The sequence below is a fragment of the Ambystoma mexicanum genome, chromosome 9, assembly GCF_040938575.1.
Source record: "Ambystoma mexicanum isolate Mex_15411 chromosome 9, UKY_AmexF1_1, whole genome shotgun sequence".
NCBI classification, from domain to species: Eukaryota; Metazoa; Chordata; class Amphibia; order Caudata; family Ambystomatidae; genus Ambystoma; species Ambystoma mexicanum.
Window position 1 is genome coordinate 659,770,649 of NC_090931.1, and position 26,756 is coordinate 659,797,404.

Genomic DNA, 26,756 nt, shown 5'->3' on the forward strand with positions numbered 1-26,756 from the left:
TTCTTCTCTTCTAGAGGGGCGACCAAGTTTACTGCTTGGGTGATAGTGTCCTTGAATATGTCAGCTAGGATATTTGGATCTTGCGAAAAGGGAGGTGCAAGGCAGGGGATGTCAAGATGTGGGCGGAGGTTGTCTGCAGTGAGCATTTTAGCACTTCTTGCTAGAGTGGCAGGGGCGGGAGTGATGATTTTGGTGTTTGGAGCTGTGGGTAAGGTGAATTCTATACAGGTGTGGTCTGTCTAGGCAAGGGCTGTGTTGGAAGTAATAGTAGAGCCACAGTTGTGGTCAACCACCCAGTCAAGGGTGCAGCCTTTGATGTGGGTGTGGGTAGTGATTTTCTGAGAGAAGCCGAGATCTATCAAGTCTTTAGCCACAGAGGTGGCAGATTTATCAAGAGGGTCACTGTATCCTAGGTTGAAGTCTCCTATGAGTAAGGTTTTTGTGAATTTCTTAATATTTTCACTGAGTAGGTGCATGATATGTCCTTGGAAATCGGCCATAGGGCATGGTGGTCTACAGATGACGTGCGTATTTATGGTACTTTTAGGTGTTAGGGATAGTTTGGCTGATAATATGTCAGCGTTACCCTCCCAATTGTGGGGTATGATCCTAAAGGCTAGTGCCTCTTTGAAAATCAATGCGACCCCCGCCTCCTATTTTGGTGAGTCTATCCTGTCTGAGGATAGTGTATCCCGGAGGTAGGATTAATGATATAGTTGGGCCAGAAGCCACGTGAAGCCAGGTTTCAGTAATGGCCAGTTTATCTAGATCCTGGCTTAGGATGAGGTCGTCAACTACAGTGGTGTGAGCAGTGAGAGAGCAGACATTAAGCAGGGCACATTTGAGATGTGTGGCATCGCTATTTTTGTTAAGTTGGGAGAGTTTTTTAGATTTAAGCTTAAGGTGTGTCCTGGTACTGCGCATGGTATTGTGTGCATTTGAATGGACAAGGTCTCATTTGCCATTGGTGCGAGATCCTAGTCTGAGATTCCTCCAAGATACGTGCATTGGCCAAGAGTTGATGTGCATGGATGGTGTTCAACAACACTGATTAGAAGGTAAACATACAATACTTTATGGTAACACTGATCAAAAATGGTTTTGCTACCATACTGATTCACTGTATAATATATAGTATAGTACGAAAACAAATTTGCTCTTCAATCAGTGATGGACAAATATTAGCTTTGCGCTAGTCTAAATAAAACAATGGGAGAGTTTAATTTTTATTCTCCTTGAAGAACCTGGCATGTTTCGGTTCTCCCTCTCAATTTAGAACCTTTTCAGCGGGATAACATTGTATTCCAATCTGGGGTGATTATCTAAAAACAATATTAAAAAAGAAGTGAGACGTGTGAGAAACCAGATGGTATTCTCCCACCCACTCCGTCAGGAACTTCCATTCAGGTGTCATGGGAAGGGCCATTGCTTTTGGATCCTGACCCTGGGGGTGGACAAGCGAGAGAGGATCACCTGAGTAGAGGGTCACAGGGGATTGGGAGGATACCCGAGGGCGAGACATGGTATTTTCCTAATCCTGAAAACACCTTACCCTACTGTCCCTCAGCCTTTGTGGGGTGTTTACACTCTCACCTCATCTCCCCCTCCCCATTTCCATTTCCAAGAAATACTGAGACTAGCAGACGGCCACTAGGATCAATGATGATTACCCATAGGAATAACATGGGGAAATGTAAGGGAAACCGACTTTAGAAAAAACTACTGTCCCACTAATAGTCAGGCAGAGTCAGGCATGGGTAGATAACCATTCACACCTGACTCCACTTGACTGTGTGTTCTGCTATAAAGAAAAAGTGTGGTCTGTCACAGAGACTGAAACAAGCTGGGGTTGCAGTCCAGACAAGTAAAGCCCAGAAGTGGAGAGAAGCAGGAGCTGCAGGCACGAAGAAGACAGCGCACGGAGACGCTGGCCTGGTGTGTGTGGGCTGCAGCATGGCAAGGGAGCCGTGCCTCCAGGGAGCCGGAGAAGCACTTCCTGTGTTCCGCAGGCTTGGTCCAGCAAAGTGCTTGGTCCCTTGGGGCTAGTGCCGACCCCAAGGGTGCATGAGAGGCAAGTGGTGAGACCCTGACCTCAATCCTGCATCACCTGGAGTAGCCACCTCTCAACGTGGCGCTACATGGTGAGTTTTATGAAGAATGTAAGACAAACTCGGGAGCGTGCATTTCAATGAGAATGTAGCGAGAGAAAGGCATAAACAGGAAAAGCAGTACGGATTGGAAAAGAAAAAAAAGTGAAAGCAAAGTAAAAAGGCTGAAAGCGCAGCAAGGAGACAGAAAGCAAAAGAATGGCAGTAAGAAAAGCAGATTGGGACGAAAGGCAAGGAAAGGCCTGATAGAAGCTGAGAGCGAGAGAAAGTGACAATAAAAGCAGCGAGTGGCCCGTAGTGAGGGAGGGGCATGGGAAAGGCAACGAAGAGTGCTTGGCGCACGCAAAGGAAGGTGCAAGTGTGCACAGAAAAAAGAGGGTGCTAGTGTGAATGGAAAGGACATCAGATCAGTAAAGTGCATGGAGCATGTAAAAGAGGATGCATTTGTGCACAGAAAGGAAAGCAGAGAGGGCAGGTGTGCACAGAAAGGAAAGCAGAAGGAAAGGAGATGCAGAAAGCATCCGAGGAAACAAAAAGGTAACAGAAGAACGTGAGAGTAAAGAGAAGGGCAAGAGGGGCAGAGTGGTCGTACCTACGGAAAGCAAAGAGCCTGGCATTTTCGAAAGCCTCTAATTCTACCCCTGAAGGAATAGTTTATGAATTCAAGACAGAAATGTAATAAATCATCTGTTGTGTTTGGAAGCTGAAAGAGGCCTATAGCTTGGAGAAGGAGACCATGAGAGGCCTGTTTCAGAAATCAAAGTACATGCCGATAAAGAACTGATTTTGTGTTTCAAATTTGAAAGAGGCCTGAGCTTGGGGAAGGGAACCCTAAGAGGCCTAACCAAGTTAGAGACTTGTTTATTTTTGTTGAACTGGTGAGAGGATTGAAGCTTGGGGAAGGGAACTCCGAGAAGCTTACAAAAGGAACTGTGTTAATATTTTCAATGGTGTTTTGAAACTTGATGAAGCTGAAGCTTGGGGAAGAAATCCTTGAGGGACTTAACGAACCGGAAGGTAGTTGGAATGACTACAAGGAACCTCTGAAGAAGGTCTTACGAATAGCTCTGTGGGTTGAACTAATTTGTGTGACATTGACCCAGCAGCACCTGGTGAGAAGACCACCTGAAACCAATCCTGGTTTCCATTTCTGTTGAACCACTATTTTTCTTCTTTTGAAAAGACTTCCCATTACATTTTTGTATAGAGTGACGGCAAGCATAAGTTTAGACACAGATTGACTTTTATTTTGGACTCTTAGGCAACGACTGCCATTAGAAACATCAGTTGAGAGAATTATCCCTTTAGAGCTAGGGCCAGTCAGGCATTACACCAACCCAGGAACCTTGGTAAATAAAGGTTTTCAAACGAACTCTCTTGAGTCTGTGTCTCTCTTGATACCATGCCTGCCTCACACATGTCACTAACACTGTCTAGCAAGTGTGCTTTCAACTTGTCACAAGACCTTACTGTTCTCTCGAGTACCTTACATAGGCCTACCCACTTCTTTCCTTGATGTAAAGAAAGATAATCTAATCATACATGGAACACCTGGTTCTTGGGGCTTACCTACGGAAGAGCAACGGGTGGTGAAGTGACAGCTTTACTTCATATATTGACTTTGCCTAGTCTTTAGAGAGTTGATTCTGAAGGGCCATGTACACTTCCTCGGCTTGAGTACTTGTCTTATTTCTTTCCCTTTCATTCAGTCCTCGTGTCACTTTTATAGTACAATGCTGTGTCTCATATTAAGGGTTCTGTAAATCAAATCCAAATTCTGCATGAAAATTGAACTCGCATCTTCATCGGAATGGATCATGAGATTGCTTGGGCGTTCCGTAGGTGGCATCCTGTAGGCTCGGTAGCCAGCATGAAAAGCCAATACTGGGCTTACCTTCTCGCACCAGTGCACACTAATTGCGTGCCATGAGAGTTGGGAAATACAGGGTTCTGCAGAGCTTTGTTGGATGCATGCACTGCGGCAATAGAAACCTCAGCTGAAGGCCATTCTCCCTTTGTATCTGGATGGTGTGTACATGGATGTTGCCCCTTTTCGCTTACTCCCTGGGTCGAATGGGAGGGCGGCCATCTTAGGCTGGTATTTAATACATATTCTTTATATAGATCAATCTTTAAAATAGGAATATGCTTGTCATTCATTCATGATACAATGTAAAAATGTGTACTGTGACTGTACAAAGAAGATCCACCTAGTTCTGGTTATTTGTCTGGCATTCAACACATTTCATCCATATGCTTCAATCCCTGAAAAAGGGGCTGTTTATGCATGTGATATGTTTGTGAAACTATGACAAAAGTGTGCTGTTGCAGCATAAGCTAGAGTCTATATAATTTGATATTTTGTGACTCTGAAAAGGATCTCATAATTTATGACCTGATCATTTATACTGAAAGAAAGCAGTCTCTGCAGCCAAAATGCGGATTTCTATGGAGCACATTGATGATTTCTTTGTAATCCATTTTTAACATAAATTGCATACGATACGCAAACAGTTAAAACCGCCAGGGTTGATTATCTAAAAAGAAAAGCTTTGTTGTCAGTTTGTAGGACATCATGACTGTAGGAGAAATACATCTCCTGTCATCCTCCCTTGTGCCCCTGAGAAGTGTCCTGCACGCGGCCACAGGCCACATCAATGGTCTATGCAGATACGACAACGTCACTGCAGCCCTCATCGACCTTCATTGGCTCCCACTACATGCACAAATTACCTTCAAGTCTTGCTGCATCATCTATAAGGCAGTCGCCCTCAAGTCACTCAGCTACCTCGCAGAGAAAATCAGCATCTCCAGCAGACAGCATACCACCAGAAGCCAGGACGCATGCAGAAGTGAAATCCGCTGCTGCAAAAAGGAGATGACCAGAAAACTAGCCTTCTTTACCTAATCCCCAAGACCACGGAACGTCCTACCCGTCAGTGTCAGACTCACTCCCACACTGCTACAATTAAAGAAAAGAACTCAAGACCCACCTCTTCAAGTAGTCTCTTCTTCTCTTCACCTAAGTCATCATGTCACCGCCCGCGCCACCTGACTCGCTATACGCCGACCGCCCGCCACCTTGTACAGTTGTACCCCTCTGTGCATCTGCATTGTTGTATACCTCTGTAAAGAGCTCTGTTGCTTCTAGAAGTTAGGCCTGCGCTCAATAAATACCATAATAATAACAATAATGATAATAATGAGATCCCAGCCACAGGTGCATCACCCTTTAAAAAACGGCACTGAAAATCTAAACATCAAGGGCCCATTCAATGTCATCATTAAGCCATACATATAATGTGACCTAGAAAAGTTGAGCCCCAGGCTCGGCCCTACCCATAAAATCTCTGGCTCACCAAGCTCTATGTAAAATGTCAAGAAAACGAAGAAATCTTACTTCTGCTTCATGCAGTTCCAAATGAGTCCACTAGAGGACTCTATTGTCCCGTTTGTTTCCAGAGGAACTCTGTCACCGAGCAAACCACAAAATTAAGTCTTCCTCATTTATTTTACACAGCTGCTTCTCTGCGCCTGTGTCCTGTCTCTGCGCCTACCGAGCTAAGAACAACTTTTTACAAATCAAAACAAATGCGAAAGAACTCCTGTACCTGGTTTAGAGCGCAGGTATTTAACTATAATCCACACACGATGCCACCTTCTCAGGTTTTCACACTGATCATTGCTTATTTATTTATTTATTTATTGCATTTGTTACACGCCCAGACCCCAGGGTATCAAGGCGTGGTTACAGACATCTTCGAAGATTAGTCATATATTTTATAACAGAACAGTGAATATTACCAATCATAATCATACAAAACAGAATTTATAGGTTAAACATAATAGGATACACTGGCAAAAGTTTAACAGTACTAGTATTGGTTGAACAACCATGTTTTCAGTTGCTTTTTGAATCTGGGAAAAGAGGTCTCTTTTTTAATACTGATAGGGAGGGAGTTCCAGTGTTTGGGAGCTAGGACGTGAAAGCTGCTGCCACCGGATCTGGTGTAGTTAAAATGGGGTGACACTAGACAGTGACTGTCGTTAGATCTCAGTGCTCTCATGTTTTCTTTTTGGGTTTAAACTTCAGACTCCTGATTCTCTCTCCGATTCTTCCTGACACTTAACTGCCCAAACGAGGTGGAGATGTACATGGGCCTAAAATTAGAGGGTTTCTAAAATAATAATGACCTGCTGCTGTGATTGTGACAAATGAAAGGCAGTTTAGAATGTTGGACAAGAACCCTTGTTGATGTTAACGTCAATCAATGCGCAGGGTCTCTTCCTCCATGTTGGCTAAGGATGCCTTCCCTACTCGTTAAGGGCCAAACCAAAGTGACAAAGGTAGAATAGAAAAAGAAACGCATTCCCCTCCAAGAAGCCCCGCAAACCCAAAGAAGGTCTATGGCCTTCTGACCCTGGACCTGACAGAATGAATCTTTGAACAAAAGAAGAAAGAGGATAATGCAGGACAGTCGGTGTGTGCACACATATAGTCCAGTGCATCTTTGTACATTAATAGAATTATGTTGACACACTGGCCTTTGTTCGAAAAAGGTCTTTATCACCCACAACCACTGATACATGTGTTAAAGAGGAGCCAGAGGCTACGCAACAATTTGGTCCATACCAAACCTAAGTGGGAATGAAAGACACCAGCAACATTGCCAGAAAGGTAGGGCTTCTAAATCTGAATTCCCATTACTCCCATGTGGAGTATACCAGAGTATACTCAATATGCAAATACAAAAGGTACACCGCAGACATCGAATGGTTCTCAAGAATGGGGTCTGGCATGGATTCACATGTGAATATTCACCGTTGTCAGGCTGGGAATCATCGGTAAAGAAATAAAATCTGTTTCAGTTTCATTTCTAAACTGTCTTTCTCCTAAAAATCAATCACTGAGCTCTGGGGTCATACTGCCCACAGCCAATGACTGCCCTCTACCTAAGCCCCTCCTCAGGCAGCCATCTTCAGATTTTTACCGCACATTCAAGTGTTGGGAGGCGGGGGCTGGAGGCCCATTCTGGATTTGCGACGACTAAACAAATATATAAAGTCCCAGAAGTTCTGAATGGTCACACTTCAAAATGTGCTCGGACAACTGGAGGAGGGAGACTTTCTCTCATCGTTGGATCTGCAGGATGCTTACTTCCACATCCCCATCCACAATGGACACCGCAAGTTTCTGCGCTTCGTCGTTCAGGGGAAGCATTACCAATTCAAGGCCCTTCCCTTCGTGCTGAAGTCGGCACCCAGAGTCTTCACCAAGTGTCAGGCGCTGGTAGCGGCCCATCTACGACTACAATGGATCCACGTCTACCCGTACTTGGACGACTGGCTCATCCGGGCCAGTTTAAGAAACATTGCCGTCGACCACACGGCGAAGACCGTCCGCCTACTGATGGATCTGGGGTTCTCAGTGAATTATGCAAAGTCCTGCTTGACTCCATCGCAGGACGCGCTGTTCCTGGGATCGCGGCTCAATATGGTGTTGTGCCTGGCGTCACCGTTGGAAGAGTGGGTAGCGACCATCATGGTGAAGGTGCAACAGCTGCTATCTCTGAAGATCGCCACGGTGAGGGCCATCAAGTCTCTGCTCGGCATGATGTCGGTTATGGATGCGCCCACTGCAGGAGTTCGTTGACGCCCGTTGAATTCAGATGTCCGGAAGCTTCCAGGACAGGATCGCGCTCGACGAGGGATTCCATCGGGCGATAAGGTGGTGGGGGGTGCACTCTCACCTGACCCGAGGCACGGATTTCCAGGCCCCACCGCACCAGGAGACAGTCATGATGGACGCTTCCCTGGATTGATGGGGATCCTACACCGGAAGTCTTCACGTCAGAGGCCTGTGGCTGCCAGAGAAGACGTTGCACATCAATGTTCTAGAGATACAGGTGGTGTTTTGGGCCCTCAAATCGTTCCTGCCGTCCCTCAAGGGCAAGGTGGTGTGGGTCTTCACAGACAATAGCACCACAATGTTTTACATCAGGTTTTACATCAGGTTTTACATCAGGAAACAGGCGAGTACCAGATCCCCAGAGGTCTCCAAAGAGGTGCTGGACGTATGGCACTGGGCAGTCGCCCAGGGGATGTTCCTCATTCCATTTCATCTGGCAGGAGTAAAGAACACAGTCGCCGACTCTATGAGCACGGAGCTTCGCTCTTGCCACAAGTGGTAACTTCAGCAGGACCTAGTGGAGAACCTTTTCCTCAAATGGGGCAATGCCCAGATCAACTTGTTTGTGATAGTGACAAACACCAAGTGCCGTTGGTTTGCCAGCAGGTTCTCCCAGCAGGGGGGTATCGGGGACACATTCTCATTTCCGTGGGAAGGCCTCTTTCTGTTTGCATTCCCTCCGTTGCCGTTGTTACTTCGAGTCATCAGTCAACTCAGACGGTGCCGATGCCAGATGATCCTCGTTGCACCAGCGTGGCCGAGGCAGATCTGGTACCCGGACCTTCTCAGCATGTCAGCGTCCCCACCAGTCAAGCTGCCAGTGATCACGGATCTTCTCGCCAGGGAAAGAGGTGCCATTCTTCACCACGATCCAGGGTCTCTGAACCTGAAGGCCTGGCTCCTGCAGCACTAGAATTCGGTGGCTACAATCTCCCAGCAAACTGCAAGGCTAGAGCATCGTCTACTTTGAAATGCTACAGACTCAAGTGGAAGAGATTTGCTATTTGGTGCCGTTCCCAGAAGATCGACCCTCTGAGGTCACGGCCCTTCAGGTACTTCCATATTTGTTGTCGTTGGCCAAATCAGGGCTGGCGCATGCCTCCATCAAGGTTCAGCTGGCGGCTATCTCCCGCTACACCAGATCCCCAGGGCGACTATCCTTGTGGTCACACCGGTTGGTCAAGGAATTCATCAAGGGACTGGGAGCTCAATGTGGTACTTACTAGGCTCATGGGACCCCCGTTCGAGCCTTTGCATTCCGTTCCACTCAAGTTTCTGTTGTGGAAAACAGCTTTTCTCGTTGCCATCACCTCTGCACGACGAGTGGGTGAGATCCAGGGCTTCTCTTATAAACCACCTTACTTGACTTTCCACGAGACGAGGGTGGTGCTGCGGATGCACCCCTCCTTCATGCCCAAGGTGCCATCGGATTTTCATCAAAACGAGCCCTTGGTTTTGCATGTGTTTTTTCCGACGCGTTCGTCGCCGGCTGAAAGGACTTTGCACTCGCTGGATGTGGCTAGAGCGCTGAAGTTTTATGTGGCCCGCACAAAGAGTTTCTGGAAAACTTCTCAGCTTTTTGTGAACTTTGGTCCTGTGAACCATGGGAATGCCCTGTCCAAGGCTTCAATTTCCAGGTGTTTCTCCGGCTGTATCACCCACTGTTGCCAGTTGGCAAACCCATTGCTGCCTGGCCGTCTGAGAGACCATTCCACCAGGGCAATCGCTGCTACAACGGTGTTCCTGTCTGGTGTTCCCCTGCTGGACAGCTGCAGGGCTGCTATGTGGAGGCCAACGCACACCTTCACGAAGTTCTGCGTCAACAGGGATTCCAGAGAGGAGTCCAGAGTTGGCCAAGCAGTGCTGCGCAACCTGTGCGCTTGAAGGTGAGCCTGGTGAGGAGGTAAGAGATGCTTATTTTGAGGCTTGCCAGTTCCCGTGGTTGTGCATGTGTGTACTGCTATGTATTCTTTATTCATGAGCATGTGAATCCATGCCAGACCCCATGCTGGAGAAGGAACAAGTTACTAACCTCTCTAACTGTTGTTTTCCAGCATGGGTCTGCCATGAAGTCACATGTGAACCCTCACGCCTACCCCTCTGCAGCTCTTCTCTTGGTCCTACTGTCACTTTACGTGCTACCAAATCTGAAGATGGCTGCCTGAGGAGGGGCTTAGGTAGAGGGCAGTCATTGGCTGGGGGCAGTATGACCCACAGCTCAGTGATTGGTTGTTAGGAGAAAGACAGCTCAGAAAGGAAACTGATTTTTTTCTTTACCGAGGATTCCCAGCCTGATGACGGGGAATATTCACGAACATGTGAATCCATGCCAGACCCATGCTGGAGAACAACAGTAACAGGTAAGTAACTTGTTCCTATATCACAGAGATGTCAGCAAACAACAATGACACAGGCATGGTGGTTTATTCAATCATTTGTCCCTGCAGCAGGTGATACATAATCCATACCTTGCTGATGGTCAAAACGTGTATAATACGGGGCAACGTGATGAATGCGCCCAGGGTATCAAACTACTGACCACGGCAACACCCAGAGTGATATCAACTGGAGTGTGCTTTGGCTCCTTAAGGGCCCGAGTGGCAGCAACATTATTCCCAGAAACGGTGTAGGGTGGAACAGAAGCTCACCTTTTCTACGCAAAGTTACCTGTACAAGCTTACAGATGAACCTGAAAAGGCCTTTGATGCATAGATTTTCAATGCCATGCAAAGCGTGTTGACCGCACCTGTTGCTGGAAAAGCAGCTTTCCGTCCAAAGATGACATATCATACAAACTAAGAACAACAAGGTAATTCCAAGATAAGCAGACCTGTTGGTATTTGGTTCCATATTGTATGTAATATGTGTTGAGACTGGATTACTAGGAAACCATTGATTTGATATGCACAGTGATCAACTTTATTTTAGCTAGAGACTTGTGTCTTTCATTATAATTGATCATGTCATACCAAAATATGTGATTCCATCACAGAGACGACCAATACAAATGGTATCGGAACACGTTGCTTTTTTACCAGCAATGATTTTTTTTATTTTCAATCTTCTAAAAAATGTACATGTTTTGTAACTGCTTTTTCAAAGAAGGAAGGCCATTCTTAGATGGCTGTCCCTTGCATGTCCCACCAATTCCATTATAACTAGGGAACAGCGCAAAAGTAGTAAAGGGCTACGTTTAGGCACGAGTGATGAGAATAAGAGGGGAGGACACTTTTGTTATTCCACCCGAATTCCTCACATGCTTAAATGAGCCTCTTTTTTAGAGGTTGAAACATAAAGAGGATATGTATTGAATTCCAGGCAAGCAACCGTGACTATTTGGATCCTGCTTATGCTCCCACAGCACATAGTTTTACCTTGTATCATAAAATATATTAAATGCGTAAAAAAGACTCTTGTTCAAAGATTGATGCATACAGAGGCTATAACTTGAATACCAGTCTCTTGCTGATCCCAAGAAGCGAGAAAGTGAAAAGGGACTACATCCAAGCGCAAACTGTATGGGTGCAAGTGGCCTTCGGGCCCTGATTGCTACTGCTGCAGTAAGTGTGCACACCAAAATGTGAGCGTGCACTGCATGTCCCAGTGCTTATGGCACGCTATCGGTGTACACCAGTTTGAGACAATAAGGCCAGTTTTGGCTTTCTATTCTGACTAGCAGGTCCCTCTGCCTGCGGGAGGGAGCGTATAGAATACCTCAGCAATAAAACATATGTAAATCAGTAAAAAACATAATGAATTTAAGCACATTAAAAAAAAAACAGTACACACAGGGCAGCAATAAAATACAAACATGAAAGGACTCCAGGCAGATGAGAGTGCAAAACACTTCAGAATCCACTCTCTGTAGATAAGCTGAAGTCAATATATGAAGTAAAGCTGTGACTTCACAGACTTCGCTCTTCTATAGGCCAACCCCAATAACAGGAGGATTGAGGAATATCTTTATTTACAATAAGGAAAGAAGTAGGCAGCCCTTTATAAGGTACGTTTGAGCACAGTCCCATACCTCAGAGCTTACGCTCCAGAAAGTGTTAGTGGCACCACAAATCTTTTTATATTGTTTTTAGGTAATCACCCCTAGTTGGCATATAATGTCTCCTCCAGAAGAAGGTTCTAGACTAAGCATGTCCACCAAAACAGGTCAGTCTTGGAGGAGAACACTTTTGAAAATCTCCCATTGCTTGTATTTAGATTAGGGCAAAGTTGATATTTTCCCAGTATTGCTTGAAGAGCAGGTTTTGCTCAGGTACTTGTTAAAGTACTATATGGTGAAGTAGCAGTGCAGTTGGTAGTTGGTGATGTCAAGGTTCTTGTAGTCTTGTAGGGCTTCCATAATGTTCCAGAATAGGTAGAGGACTGCACACAACAGGACTAAGGGTCAATGTAGAGACCTGGAAATACACTTCTCCAGCATGGGGTCTGGCATGGAATCCTTAGTAAAGAAAAAATCAGTTTCAGTTTAGTTTCTGAACTGTCTTTCTCCTAATAACCAATCACTGGTCTCTGGGTCATACTGCCGCCAGCCAATGACTGCCCTCTACCTAAGCCCTTCCTCTGGCAGCCATCTTCAGATTTTTCCCGCACGTTCAAGTGTTGGGAGTCCTCATGCTATAGCTCTCGAGCTTTTAATGCGTTTTGCGATTTTTTCAAAGAGTTTAATCTCATTTTTTCAGTTAATCGAGCCTCAAGCTCCACCGTTTCTACTTCCAATCAACGGGGACCCGTTTCTGAATTTTCTACGCCCCTCAAGGGCGAAGTTTTCGACAAGTTTCGCTTCTTGGAGGATTCCAGAAGATCTTTGAGGCCTACCCCGTGTGGACACGGCCCAGGACAAAGGAAACACGACGCCCGGATCCAAGCTGTTCAGGAACTGCCCTGGATGCGGGTTGCAGAATGTCTTCAAGGAGGATGAGCATTCCAGATGCCTCTACTGCCTTCAACGAAGACAAAACGCACATGGAGAAGGACTGTGCATTTTGCAAGAACATGTGGGAGTGGACTATGAAGGATCGGCGTGCCCGCCTCACCAACTGGCTGGAAGGGAAGAGCCCAGCAGCAGGTGAGAAGAAGAAGAAGTTTGAGTGGTCTTCTAAGACCTTTGAGGGTGCTCCAGTGACAGGGGCCCAACAAAAGACAAAGCACCATGAGTTCACAGGCACCGGGAGTGCCGAATGGTCGGGCTCCTCGGCTGCCAGACAGGGCGCACTTTCACTGACGCCATCAACCACGAGCCAACGCTCTGGCTCGGGGAAGAGGAAATCGGAGAACCCGGGTAAGCTTCGGGTGAAGCCCCGGTTGATCCTGATGGAAAAAGCCGAGGGGGAGCGAGGCAGTGACCCTCCCCCCCCAAGGTGGAGCCCTCTGACACGGCCAAGGTCGTCAAGGCCTTGATTCACCCGGCTAAGGCCTCTATCGAGGGAGTCGCTGCGGCTCTGGTGAAGCCTGTAGGGGCCACCCCAGTGGAGGCGACCTCGGGGCCTAGAGTTTCCCTGCCACCGCGGAGGGAATCCTCTTTTCAGGTAGAGGGCAGTCATTGGCTGGGGGCAGTATGACCCAGAGACCAGTGATTGGTTGTTAGGAGAAAGACAGTTCAGAAACGAAACTGAAACTGATTTTTTCTTTACCGAGGATTCCCAGCCTGACGACGGGGAATATTCATGAGCATGTGAATCCATACCAGACCCATGCTGGAAAACAACAGTTACAGGTAAGTAACTTGTTCCATATTGATCCTCAGAAGGGAGTGCGTACATTCCAAAAGGACCTAAGGTGATGGCATGTGCCTTGAGTAACTATGAGATGCACTGGATGTTTGAGCCATGTCGCGATTTCTCCTGGCTTCAGGTAGGAGGCAGCAGCTTAAATTTCCTAATTAAATAATGTGTCCAGAAATGGCCATGAGAATTGATTCCTTGCCAGAGTTCAAGTGTTGGAATAATCCAGGGGAATACATGCATATAGGATGGCATGGTGATGGCCTGACAGATGAGAATCTGTGTACAATCTTGCTCAAGCAAGGCTTAGTTGCTGCATAGCTTCACAGAGCCTTTCGGTTGAAAGCACTAAGAATAACTAGGGCTGTTGACCAAGGCTTTAATTTAAAGCTAAAGTTTGAATTCAAATACAGAGCTTAGCTTGCATTCTAAAAGTCAAAGGGTATCTACTGGGGAAAGATATTGCCATGTGTTCCATTTTTGGAATTGGGATCCTAGACATGTGATTGCAGTGATAAGAAAGACAGCAAGTACTACAGTAAGGCAGGGCTGCTAATTGTATGGGCCGCACTTTGTCAGAAAGCTAGAGAACAGTCCCAAGCATGCATCATGCATTGCAGTAGATCATTTTTGGATAAGGTACTAACTCATTAGGTTATATTTGTGTTCAGTATATTTTGTTCTTTTCTGAAAATTGTGCTATAGCGGTATGACTTTAATGACCATCCCAAAATGGCGGCTGGTTTATGAACTATGCCACAAAGATAATGGCCACTGGTGTAAGATCAAAGTGTGACTGCCAAATCAGCATCAAATCATAGCAAAGGAAACCATCATATGGGGTTAAGAGCCTAACAGCAGAGGCTACATTTATAATGGACAGGTTTTACCTGCTGCAAGGATATTCCTTCCTAGATTGGATGTTGTTTAATGCAGCACCAGACACCTAACACAGAGAATTTAGGGAAAAGGGGCAAATGAATATGCCACCTCTAGAAAACATTTTATTAGAACAGCAAATCCCAACAACACTCTAAATACACTCATTCAATACACTCTAAAGGGTGACTACGTACAAAAAAGTGCTACTGCCTTGTTGCGCCTTGCCTAGCAATACTTACTATACAGTGTACAATATTTACATACATAAAGTGCAGCTGCCATCATACGCTGGTAACTATTGCACTGCTTTTCCTCCTTTCTTAAGTGCTAGTGCAAATGTTGCAAAAACCACATGAGAATTCATTGTAAAGTACTAATACAACCCTGCTATTCCCTCCAATGGTAACAATATTAAGTTACATAAAAACTGCATCTTTTACTACAAATTCTACATTCATTCAATTCATTCATCTCCATACACACTGTAAAAACATTTTTATTTTACAAATCTGTATAGCATACACAAAACAGTTTATGATTGGTGCAACATTTGATTATCAGAAAAATATTCTTCTAGTCCCCATTTGTCAAAACCCAAAACGTGGTCCTGATCAATGCAACCATTATTATACACTAAACCCAACATGTTTCTTTACCATGTATGTAAACCACAATGGGGGAACTTCTTCAGGGGTCATGTGCTGTGAAACCAGCATGCAGTTAATTTTACATTTCATTTACCATACATCAATTAATTTGGCTCAAGTTGATCCAAAAGTACTTTTCTTCTCTTAATTTCATGTGCAGTACTTTGCATCAGTAGGCAATTTCTCCTATGGCTGACACATTGTCTCAATGGGTGTCGCTTTGCAGTCAGAATTAAACATATCTCACATCAAATTAGGAATCGCAATCCACCTGCGAAATATATTCCAAAAACAAACATTTCTCAATATCTAGCTGTTCACTAACCTAATTACTTGTAGAAGTACCTAGACATAATGCCAGTGTAGTTACATGACTTGACTGTTTATCGCGTAACTCTTTAACTGGGAACGTGTTCACAGAACAATTAATTGAAGAAAAAAATTCAGTGACTGACTCACAACTAACCTCAATCAGCAAGTGCTAAGTTTTATTTTTGGTATGCAAAAATACTCTCTTACTTTCATCATGGAAAGAGCTGCACATGGTAACTCCCTGTGATTTCGCTGCTGGTTGAATTATCAATGGCAGTACCGTCTTGGGACTCGCAGGGCACCAGGATACCGGATGCTCAAACTAACGCATTGCTCAGCATTGGGAGCAACGGCTCGGAACACCAAATGCTCTTGCCGTCGACAAGTCACATGATGGTTAAGTATGTTCTGAGCGTGCGTAGCAAGTATGAGTCCTTTCCTCTATGGTCTCTTACATTTCTTTACAGAGATACATACATAATTCTGGGACTTACAAATGTGTAACTAATCACAAACAACTCACTAGGCAATAACACTCTGCAATTCGTAAAGCTTATGCCACTCGATACACTCCACTTAGGCCGATATCATTACGTTTGGTTAGGAATATTAACTCCTCTTCTTTTTCCATATAGACATGCTTTATTTGATGCATCATCTTTGCTATTTTTAACTCGATAAAGCACAATCCATTTGAATTCTTCCATCTTACGCTGTTTAAGAAATGATTGACCAGGGGTGCCGTCAAAACACTATTTATAATACAGCTTCTATGCTCTGTAATCCTTACACGCACTTTTCTTTCAGTTTTGCCTATATAGAGTCTGTCACCCATCGTTCAGCCATATAAATAAAAATATCTCCGTCTATTTACTGTCATGCCCACTTTTTTTCAGGTCAGAGAGAAAAACATGTACAAGGACACGAATAGCGAGACATTCTACAAACAGAGGTTTGATCCCACAAACCTGACGCGATGTTGGTCAGAGTGCATGCAGAAGTCTTCGTACTTGAGCCGGAGGACAGCCATTCAAGAGTTCAACAAGCATAATTACTGGAAGAAGAAGGGCCTCGCCATCATACCCCTAAAGTTCTCAGTGGGGTTTGTCGAGGGATCCTTCCACCAGGTATGTTTTCAAGCCATGCTTTCAAATGAACAAAGTGGGCTAGCCAGGCCTCTGACTTGTGGTCTTGTATCAAAACCAGAACATATTAAAAGGGGTGTGCGGGGGGAGTGGGCTAGAAGAAGTCAAGTGCCTAATTGTATTACAAATAAGAAATGGCAATTTCATCTAGGAAAAATAGGTTTATTTTTGTTCTTTGCTTAGCAAACTGTCAAACAATTGATTACGGTTCACTGAGTGTGGAATTTCTACAACTTCCAATGAGATCTAGGATCAAAACAAATATATTGGTTGTTCAGAACAAGTTAAATGAGCATTATGGTAGCCACATAAGTGATGGCATTTTGTAAAGAGGATATATTAAACATTTACCAGATTTGGAGGAGGGTTGGCATGTAGATGGCTTTTGCAGCTCAATGGGAAAGGGAGGTCATTGAATGCAGTGATATTGCAAACTAGATGATGAGAGCATCTGGGGAGGACAGGGATTGTTGAAGGGTAAAGTTCCTGGTCAATTTGGTTGCCAGCAATTTGGAACATGGCAGCAAGAGCACACCGAGCTGGGTCGCTGGTCTAGTTCAATTGAGTCTGTAGGTTGCAGTTTTCCTACCCCATACTAATTTCATTTACTTGTTAACAGCAAACAAACATTGTGAAAACATCAGATGAAATCAAGTTAAAACACAACTAAGGGGTTCTCCTCACAGAAATACGCCTCTCCCGTGACCAAATATGTGGCGGTGATACTAGGATATGGCATTTCTATTTCTAATATCCCCACTGGAAAAAGTTAAATCCCATTTGGTAGACACAGGCATAGCTAGGTTTATGGTCATTGCACCTAAAACCATTGCATCTAATGCCATTCCATGGAAATGTTTCCATCTAAATGATTTCCATCGAATGCATTATTTTTCCTTTCTTTTGCTTGTTCTTTTTTTGGGGGGCGTCCCCCCAACCCCTGTTTTTTACCCTTTAAAATACACCTGAACAAAAATGAACCCTTTACCCCCCAAAAACACGCTTTAGATGTACATTTTTTAGATGGAAAACTTTTGATGGAATGGTATTAGATGGAATGGGTTTAGATGAATGGACTAGATACCGCATAAGCACATATGTTGGACCCTTTGAGGCACATGATAGCCAGCCAGCAGGGCCAAACAGACATGTCTCAGGCAAGCAGCAGACAGGTGTTATTTGCCACTGAAACATGTACCTGCCTCATTGTACTCAAGTCATGGTTTGTGTGAGGCCTGGATACCCCTGGCAGGGGCACAATATGCCACTTTCCTTTCAAGCGTTGCTGCTGTTAGACCACTATGGTGGTGAAAACCGCAGTATAAAAAAACACTTAACATAGCATCCCATAACAAGAGGACTTGGAAGTGGCTCTCTAATGTTTCCCCCAAAAGGCATTGATGGATATTTCCCTTGTGCTTCAAAGCCATGACAAAGCCAAGAAAGCAGTCTCTGGGTATTAAGCACATTATAAATAACCAATTACAATTACACTAAACCTTCTGTACTTATGAATGATGTTCAAGTGTATGGCAATCATAACCTTGCCCTGTTTCCTTTTTCCATCCACAAAAGTGCCGAGTATCCTATCACTGCATTTTATGTTTCATGTCGGAAGTGTGTTGCGTTATGCCACAAGTCCTCTTTAAATAGCTTTAATTATGTAACCTTGCTGTGAGCAATATTCATCTTTAAGCAAAGACAAAAAAAACACTGACTATAATAAAACCTCAAACCCTCACAACCTTTTCCATTCTTTAATCTGGTATTTTCATTTCAATACATTATCGAGCTTGAAAGCTGTTATGGCCAGTATTCAAATGCCATGTCTGTGACATCAGTGTGACTATTCTGTGATCTAGAGTATTTTGCAGCTGGCATTGGACAGGCAGATTCATGGAACAGTCGGATTTCGCTCCAACAAGATGCATGCCCCCTTTGAGCAAAAATTCAAATCCCTTTTGGGACAATCTATTTACTAGAACAACGCCCAACACACAGATGTAGGAGTAAACATTGCCCAAAACCAATCAGTGGGACGATTTGGCCTGAGGAACAAACACATCTAATCCAAAAGCCGCAATCTCACATGAGCTAGGCACTGCCCGCGTTATCTTCTATTTTGATTACATTGAAAAGTGATCCATATGGCCCATACAAGTGTGTTGTCTTTCCCTAGGCAGCAGCTCTTGTCCACATCTTCCTGGATGGATCGGTGCTGGTGACGCATGGAGGAGTGGAAATGGGCCAGGGACTTCACACCAAAGTGTCACAGGTATGGACAAATGGCTGAAGTGCGTCATCAAGGTGTTGAGAGCAAACCCACCACTGGACAACACATAAAAGCAAAGGCCAGGATATCACCAGGGTGTTCCATTCGTTTAAAATGAATGATCTGAATGCACAGAAAGAGGAGGGGATGAATGATGATGCCCTAAAATGTGCAGTGTTGGACGAATGAGGAGAGGGGCACAGAAGTGAGAGGAGGAATAAAGAGTGAGGACTGATGAGTGAGTAGGAAGGATAAGTGACGAGTAAGGGACGGGATAATTGTCCTAAAATGAAAGCTGCAGGAGAGACCAAACAATACATTTTAGCAGGCAGACAGAAACGGGTATGAATTGTTCTCTGTGATCCCATGTCCAGACATTGCTATTTTTGAGAATTTAAAGGGACCATTTACTGAAAAGAACATAATCCAATTCCTAACTGCTTCCTCATAAGAAATAAGCATTCCGGAATGATCTTTTAATGAGTTCCTGCTGTGAAATCATTCACAGGATGGATCTGTTAATCCTTTGAGTGCCCTTAGGATGTTTGTGTGTGTGTGTATATATATATATGTATATATATATATAATTAAATGGCCTGCAGTAGCGGCCATGTAGTTATGGTTAAGTTGCTCATCTCATAGGAAGAGCACTTTTTGGGCGGATTATAACTTTGCTCCCCCTAAACGAATCCTCACCAAACTTTGCAAAAAAGGTATATGGCCCACTCTGATTTTTTTTGCAAAGTTTGGTGAGGTTTGATCTGGGGGGGGGGAGCAAAGTTGTAGGGGGGGTCCCAAAACTTCTTTTTTTCCCATAGACATAATGGGAAAAAACTTTGATCACGCCTACAGCCCAAACCGCTGGATGGATTTCCACCAAATTTGTGGCAGGAGTGGTGGCTTGGTCCTGAAAGCGTGCTTTTGTTAATTTGGTGTAAATCTGTCCTGTAGTTTTTTTTTAAAGGACCAAAACATAAGGCAACAAAAATTTGTGATATCTATGTGTGCTCCGTGGACACATTTACCTGTTCGCTCTGCAGACAGGGCACCGATTGGCTAATAGACTTGCGTCGTGTCTGTGGACACACAACGTTTTCGCTGATTTGTTGGCATGAAGCGTGAGGTGCGTCAGATTTTTGGAAACGCCCGCCATCTTGGATTCGCGGACATCAGCCGGTGTTCACGGACATCGCGGTAAAAACAGATTAAAAAACACAACATTGCACTTGTCAAACTTATCAAATAATCTCTGGGGAGGTGAGGGGTGATGAGGATGGGATGGAATATGGCTGCAAGAAGCACGATAACGGTTTTTGCCACGAAAGTCCGCGAACAGTTCGGATGTTCGCAGACAGTCCTGAGAAGTTTGGGGATGTTTTTGGACATGTTTTGGATGGCATATAATTTTGGCACCACTCAATGAAACCGCATGAAATTTTGCAATTATATTCCCGTCCTGATTCTGAATGTGTTTGCACAGTTTGGTGGGATTCTGTCACGAGGAGGCAAAATTAGAGGGGGGGTCTCAAAATAATGTAAAGGCTTATAAATAAGGTGCCATTTGACGAATGTACACTTAATTTGGCAAACTGATAATAGAACTAGCTATTAATGTTTTTGCGAAGTTTGGTGGGATTTTTTCAAGGAGGGGGCAAAATTAGATGGCGGTCACAAAATATTGTAAAGGCTTATAAATGTGGTGCCATTTGACAAATCTACACAAAGGTAGATATAATGTTTTCGTAAAGTCTGAATGGATTTTGTTTTTTGACAAGTGTCATAATGCAGGTACAAAAAACTGTGATTTACCTTTGGTGACTGAGGTGAGGCCTGTGGCCATGGGCAGTGGCCAGATTGTCCGGGTCATGGAATAAGGTCATGATCCGGACAATCAGGCTACCTGCCATGACCACGAGGGACAACACATGGGCTCAAAGTGGCCATGTCCACCTGGGACTGGCTTTGTGGTAATGTTATTCGAAATTGGGATAGGTTTGAAAGGGAAGAAAAATGTGCTTGTGGTAATATGGTCATAGGGTTCTCTTTTTGTCTTCTGCAGGCTGCCATGGAAAGTGAAGAGGGGCCCTGTACGGAACCCCCGCCTTCCCTTTCCATGGTGGCCACCTTGGAAAAGGATTTTTCTTCCTACACCGGGACGCCTGTGGCGTCCCGGTGTAGGAAGAAAAATCCTTTTTTTAGCACCCCGGGTTCCCACTTTGGGAACCTCGCGTGCTAATGGCCTTCATCCCCCATTACGGGGGCTGGAATGGAAGGATAATGATCCGGAGACCTCATTATCCACCCTCGCTTTGCTTGGGCTGATAACTTGGGCTGCCAGGTCGGTATCCACCGTTCCATCCATGGAACGGGGGATAAACGCCACAATATCGCCATTAGCATAACACAAAATGCAAATGGAAATATTGGAAAATCTTATTGAGCCTATGTACTTTACGTAGAAAAATAAAGTAGTTGGAGTCTATAAGTTTTTTTTTTAGTTCTTTTTTTGTTACTGTGAAAGGTGGTTCCTAAAGGAACATTTCTTTTATTGTTTTTGGATGCATTTTTTTTTTTGGCAGGAGATCTTAGAACGAAAGGTGGGGAGGGAAATGAGGGAAGAGGTACCAAACACTAATATGGAGGGGCAGGTGGAAAGGGGAAAATGTTGCGCTGTGTTATTTCTAAGGTAGGGGGCAGTGTTTCTCGTGCTCCTTGATAACCGCAGTGGTGGTGTCTCTTGGGGGGGAGGGCTGGCATTAGCTGATTACATTTTAAGATAAACAGCTGTTTTGCTAAAAGTATGTACTGTGTACTAGATTGTTAATGGATGAGTATGGATAGGTGTTGGAGCTGTGCAGGGGACATTTTGAAGTTGAAAGTTCCTAGAACAGTACAAAAAAAATGCAGTTCCGAACTGTCTACGAAGCACGGATCTTATCGTGAAGCGTGGACGGGTTCTCGGACACATCATCATGCCGCGCACCAGCATATGGTCATGTGGCTCTGTCCGGAAGGTCCGCAATGAAGTCAGATGTTCGTAGATGCTATGGTTAAGTTGCACTAATAAAAACCTATGAAATTCAATGAAAAAACTTTGTTAAGGGGACGTTATGGTTAAGTTGCACTAATAAAAACCTATGAAATTCAATGAAAAAACTTTATTAAGGGGACGTTATGGTTAAGTTGCACTAATAAAAACCTATGAAATTCAATGAAAAACTTTGTTAAAGGGACGTTATGGTTAAGTTGCACTAATAAAAACCTACAAAAACCTATGAAATTCAGTAAAAAAAACGTTGTTAAAAGGACGTTATGGTTACAAGTAAAATCGAACAACCCCCGAAATTAGTCAGTTATGGTAAGCTAAGCAACCATAACTCGCGCCATCACTGTGCACTGCTAAGACTAACACCTAGGACATCAAAGATGACATCACAAATATCATTGATGACATCACTGATGACTTCATATGTCTAGCCCCTTCTTTTTTGTTCACTGCCATATCTAGGCCAGGTGGTTTTATTTACTGACAGAAACTTAACTTTCAAAAGGTATTACATTTATAGTTATCGCTATTCTCACATGTTCTTACACTACTTTCCTTAGAATTTAATCGCATCTTATGATGTACATATATAGGGGAAGAAGCAGGCCTGAAACAAAGCAATCATTTTTGTGCGTGAATACAATCATGTAGATTATACACAGTTGCTAATGATACTGCCTCTTGTTTGCTTACTTTACTCTCCATATATAAGCCCCACATTTGTATGCATTGTAGTCTATTTATGTTTTGTGTGTATTAGTAGAAATATTCAGTAAGTGATGCATTATTAGTTACTTAGTACATGTTTCACAGTACGGAAAAGTCTGATACAGAAGCATTCACCGTTTCATTATATAACTTTGGACAATTACAAATATTGCACCTCTGTGGTGTATGCTGCAGCCAATACCTACATTTCTGTATGAGTAGGTTCCTGTACTAGAAAGAACACTGCAATGGAATGTTCTTTAGAACACTACATTGCGTAATGAAGTATGTAGTTTATTACACATCTCCCGATAATCCCTGAAACTTTTTTGCCAACATTACATTCACAACCCCTTGTATGAAAAGTAAATGCATATGTGATGTCATCAGTGATGCCATCAATGATATTTGTGATGTCATCTTTGATGTCCTGGGTGTTAGTCTTAGTAGTGCACGGTGGTGGCGCGAGTTATGGTTGCTTAGCTTACCATAACTGGCGAATTTCAGGGGGTTTTCGATTTTACTTGTAACCATAAGATCCTTTTAACAACGTTTTTTACTGAATTTCATAGGTTTTCATAGGTTTTTAGTAGTGCAACTTAACCATAACATCCCTTTAACAAAGGTTTTTAATTAAATTTCATAGGTTTTTATGAGTCCAACTAAACCATAACGTCACTTTAACAAAGTTTTTTCATCGAATTTCATAGGTTTTTATTAGTGCAACTTAACCATAACGTCCTTTTAACAAAGTTTTTTCATTGAATTTATATATATATATATTATGCACTTTGATTTTATTGCTTTATTCAGCAATAAATGCACTTTAGCACTTAGCACTTTAGAGCACTTAGCACTTTATTATCCTGCCTATATTAAGTCAGGTGTAAACATCTATTATGAATTATGGCTTATCTGCCTGAACCTCAGGGAAATGCACTATGCACTTTATCCCTGTATTATACCCCGCCTGCCATTACTATGTAATTTCACATGACTCATCTGCTCACCCCTCAGGAATCAGCATTCTATTACTTAGGTCCGCCCCCAACAAATGGGTATAATCTACTTTTAATTCGTTTTTACTTGGGTTTACCTATAGTTTGTAGTGGATACTCTAGAGCGAAAATATTTTATATTGTGTACTTTGTGTTGAGCAGAATGCGTTATCTAAATTTTTGGAGATTTAAGAAAACAACTATTTTAATTTATTCAAATATGCGCATTACACACTGGGGTACGAGTTGCACTCCAAACATTTGAATCAATCTCCAATCCAAATTGGATTAATTTGCAGGAGGGACGTATTTTACAGCTTGCTGGCTATCACCAACTTCAAAGTAAAGGAACCATGAGGCTTACAAAATGGTGACCATATTATACTCTTTTACCTCAGCTATACACAGGGCCAAAATCAGAAAGGGATGAAGGACAACTCGGAATAACGAACCATAGAGACTGGTCGAGTGTTTGTATATACATATATACATGGGTGTTTGTGTTTTCTCACTTGTACGTGAACAAGCTGCGTGGTAGCAGCGAAACGCGTTGTACCGTGTCTTTTTGATCTTTTCGGCTGATGCCAACTAAAACTGGAAACGAAACGGATTTCATGCCTGTATTATTCGTGGTTTTTGAAGGAAGTACTTTTGTGGTGTTCTTTGCACTGCTGTGAGTGCTATCCTTACTGGGAGGATTGGAATCTCTTTCTCCCTTCACAAATATATATATATAATTTCAGACCATGGCTTAACTCAGCACGCTCCCTTTGATGTCCCCCATAATGCCATTTTGGATGTTATTGTGAATCCATTTTCTTATAATATATTGGTGCTTTTGAGCTTTGCAACAGGAACACGCCGAGTTAAGCCAGTCATGAGTTACCAAATGCGCAGAATTTCAAGGGTTTTGTTGCGATAAATCTGGTCAACTTAACTAAACCTTAACTAAAGTTTTTATAGTGAATTTCAAAGGTTTAGTTATATCATCATTTTTTTCCATGCCACTGGCCATGGCTTGGAAAATGCCATACATGGCATACATGTATGGCAAGTATGCCATATATGTCTTTCAGACCCACAGCTATTGAGCGCAGTATTCAGCCATGCCCACTCTATATTTTAAAACTGTATCATGCCACTAGCCACAGCCATCAGCCGTACCCACTGTCCATGTTCCCTCAATAGAAGGCAGTGGCCACTATATATTTATTTTGGGACCACTAGATAGGGCTTTTGGCCCTGGCCATTGAGCACGGCCTTTGGCAGAAGACTACGGCTACCGGGTTACTTGGAGGAACAGAATGGTGCAATACGGAAAGTGGATACGGCCAAAGGATGTGACCATTGACCATGGCCTAAGTGGGCCCCAGCAACACCTATTAGGCAACATGTCAAGGGACCACGCAAAAGGCTGTGGCTTGTGTCCATGGCTGGTCTGCCCAAGAGAAACCTAGTTGTGTGGCCACGATCGACGGCTGGGGGCCACCGGCCTTGCCAAAGGCTGTGGCTAGTGAGCCTGTTTAGCAAACCTATTGAAGCAATGCGTAGAGTGACCATGGTAGAAGGCCGTGGGCTGTGGCCATGGCCAAAGCCCATATCTAGTGGGACTGAAGAGAGCTAATTGGGCAATATGTAAAGAGGTCTCAGCCAGAGGCCGAGGCCTTTGGTCATGAGCGAAGGCCATGGCTAGTGAGCGGTAAAGAAAGGTAGTGCTTTAAAAGATACATTGGGCACGGCTCCCACTTAGTGGGTTCAAATGAAACATATTGGCCATGGCTAGTGGCCTGTGAAAAAACAATGGTATAACAAAACCCTTAAAATTGACTGGAAAAACCTTAGTTAAGGTGCAGTTAAGTTTTTCAGATCTAACGCAACAAAAGAGAAGGGATTCACAATGACATACAACATGGCATTATTGGGGACATTAATGGGAGCACGGCTAGTTAAGCTGGTCATGACTTCCCACATCCGCTGAATTTCAAGGGTTTTGTGTTATATCTGCACAACTGAACTGCACCTTAACTAAAGTTTTTTCAATCAATATATGCATATATAGATACATTTTGTGAGGCTTGTGGATCTATTTAGTTCACATGCTATGCATAGGCCGACATCTAGTGGTAGTTGTGGAGTATTACATTATTCTGGTTGCGAAACTCTAAAAGGGACGTCGACTGGGAGTGTTAGTAATACTATCCCTAGTGTGGCCTCTTCTGTATCCATTGTTCTTAACGTGTCAAGGTCCCTGAGATTGTTTTTTTCCACCATCGTAGTCGGTCGCAAGTTGCAGAGTTTTCCAGGCTAATGCCTTTAATATAATATAGTTTAACTTTATACTTTCTTATCTATTCCTTTCTACAACCGCCCATCTCCTGCCGCTTCCAAGAACATCTTGGGTGGCTCTCGACGGACAGACCCATCATTGACGACAAACCCTCCTCGATGGACAGTGACTGCGGCCTACACAGGCTTCCCTCCTTTACAGTAGGGAGAGTGGGGGAAGGTCAAACACTTCTTTACTTTTAGACAATGCATATTCTGACTCCTTCTATTCCCCTTTTCCGCTGTGTTGCCTTTTCCATCAAATATGGAAAATACACCCTTTAAATTCTTCCCATCTTGTAATCGGAAGTATCCCTGGAAGGACAGGCACCAGGTTTGCAACCACTGTCTCCCACAGGATCATGTTGAAAAGCACTGAAAATCCTGCAATCTTTTTTGACCCAAAACTTTAAAGGACCGTCGTACTAAGCATTGGGCTGCATACGCCATGCAGGGCAGAGGCTTCCATAGATGTGGCGGGTGAATCCAGCGATGGCAGCGCAGACCTTCTCAGAGACGTCAAAGGCGATCAGGAGAACCCCATGTGCGAGCCCCCGACTCCATTAAGCAGGGCAGCCATCCTGAAACAAGTGCGGAGTAGCGCTGTTTCAAACACTGCGCTCAAAAATGCTCTCCTTTAGCGCGCCGAAGGGCACACGTCGAAACCAAACCCTTCAACATCCTTTTCTACCACATCAAAATTGCAAGAATTGATTGAGAAACATGTCCCGAAAACATTGAAAACCTTCAAGATTTTGACGGATGCGCCATCTAAGCCCCCTCTTTCGCAGGATAGTGGCTATACTCCATCTGGGGACACTCTTAAGTCAGAAAAAGCAGCCCCCCCTTCAAGATACTCCTGCCCTTCCTGTCTTTCCAAAGTTCACTG

General features: G+C 43.9%; 1 protein-coding gene across 1 annotated transcript in view; it reads left to right on the forward strand.

Moving 5' to 3' along the window:
* LOC138488462 (aldehyde oxidase 1-like) overlaps positions 1-26,756 on the forward strand; it is a 705,629-nt gene that overhangs the window by 539,817 nt on the left and 139,056 nt on the right. Inside the window, exons 26-27 of the mRNA XM_069615436.1 lie at positions 16,270-16,500; positions 18,698-18,793. Coding sequence (XP_069471537.1) covers positions 16,270-16,500; positions 18,698-18,793 — 327 coding nt within the window. The remainder of the gene's footprint in view (positions 1-16,269; positions 16,501-18,697; positions 18,794-26,756) is intronic.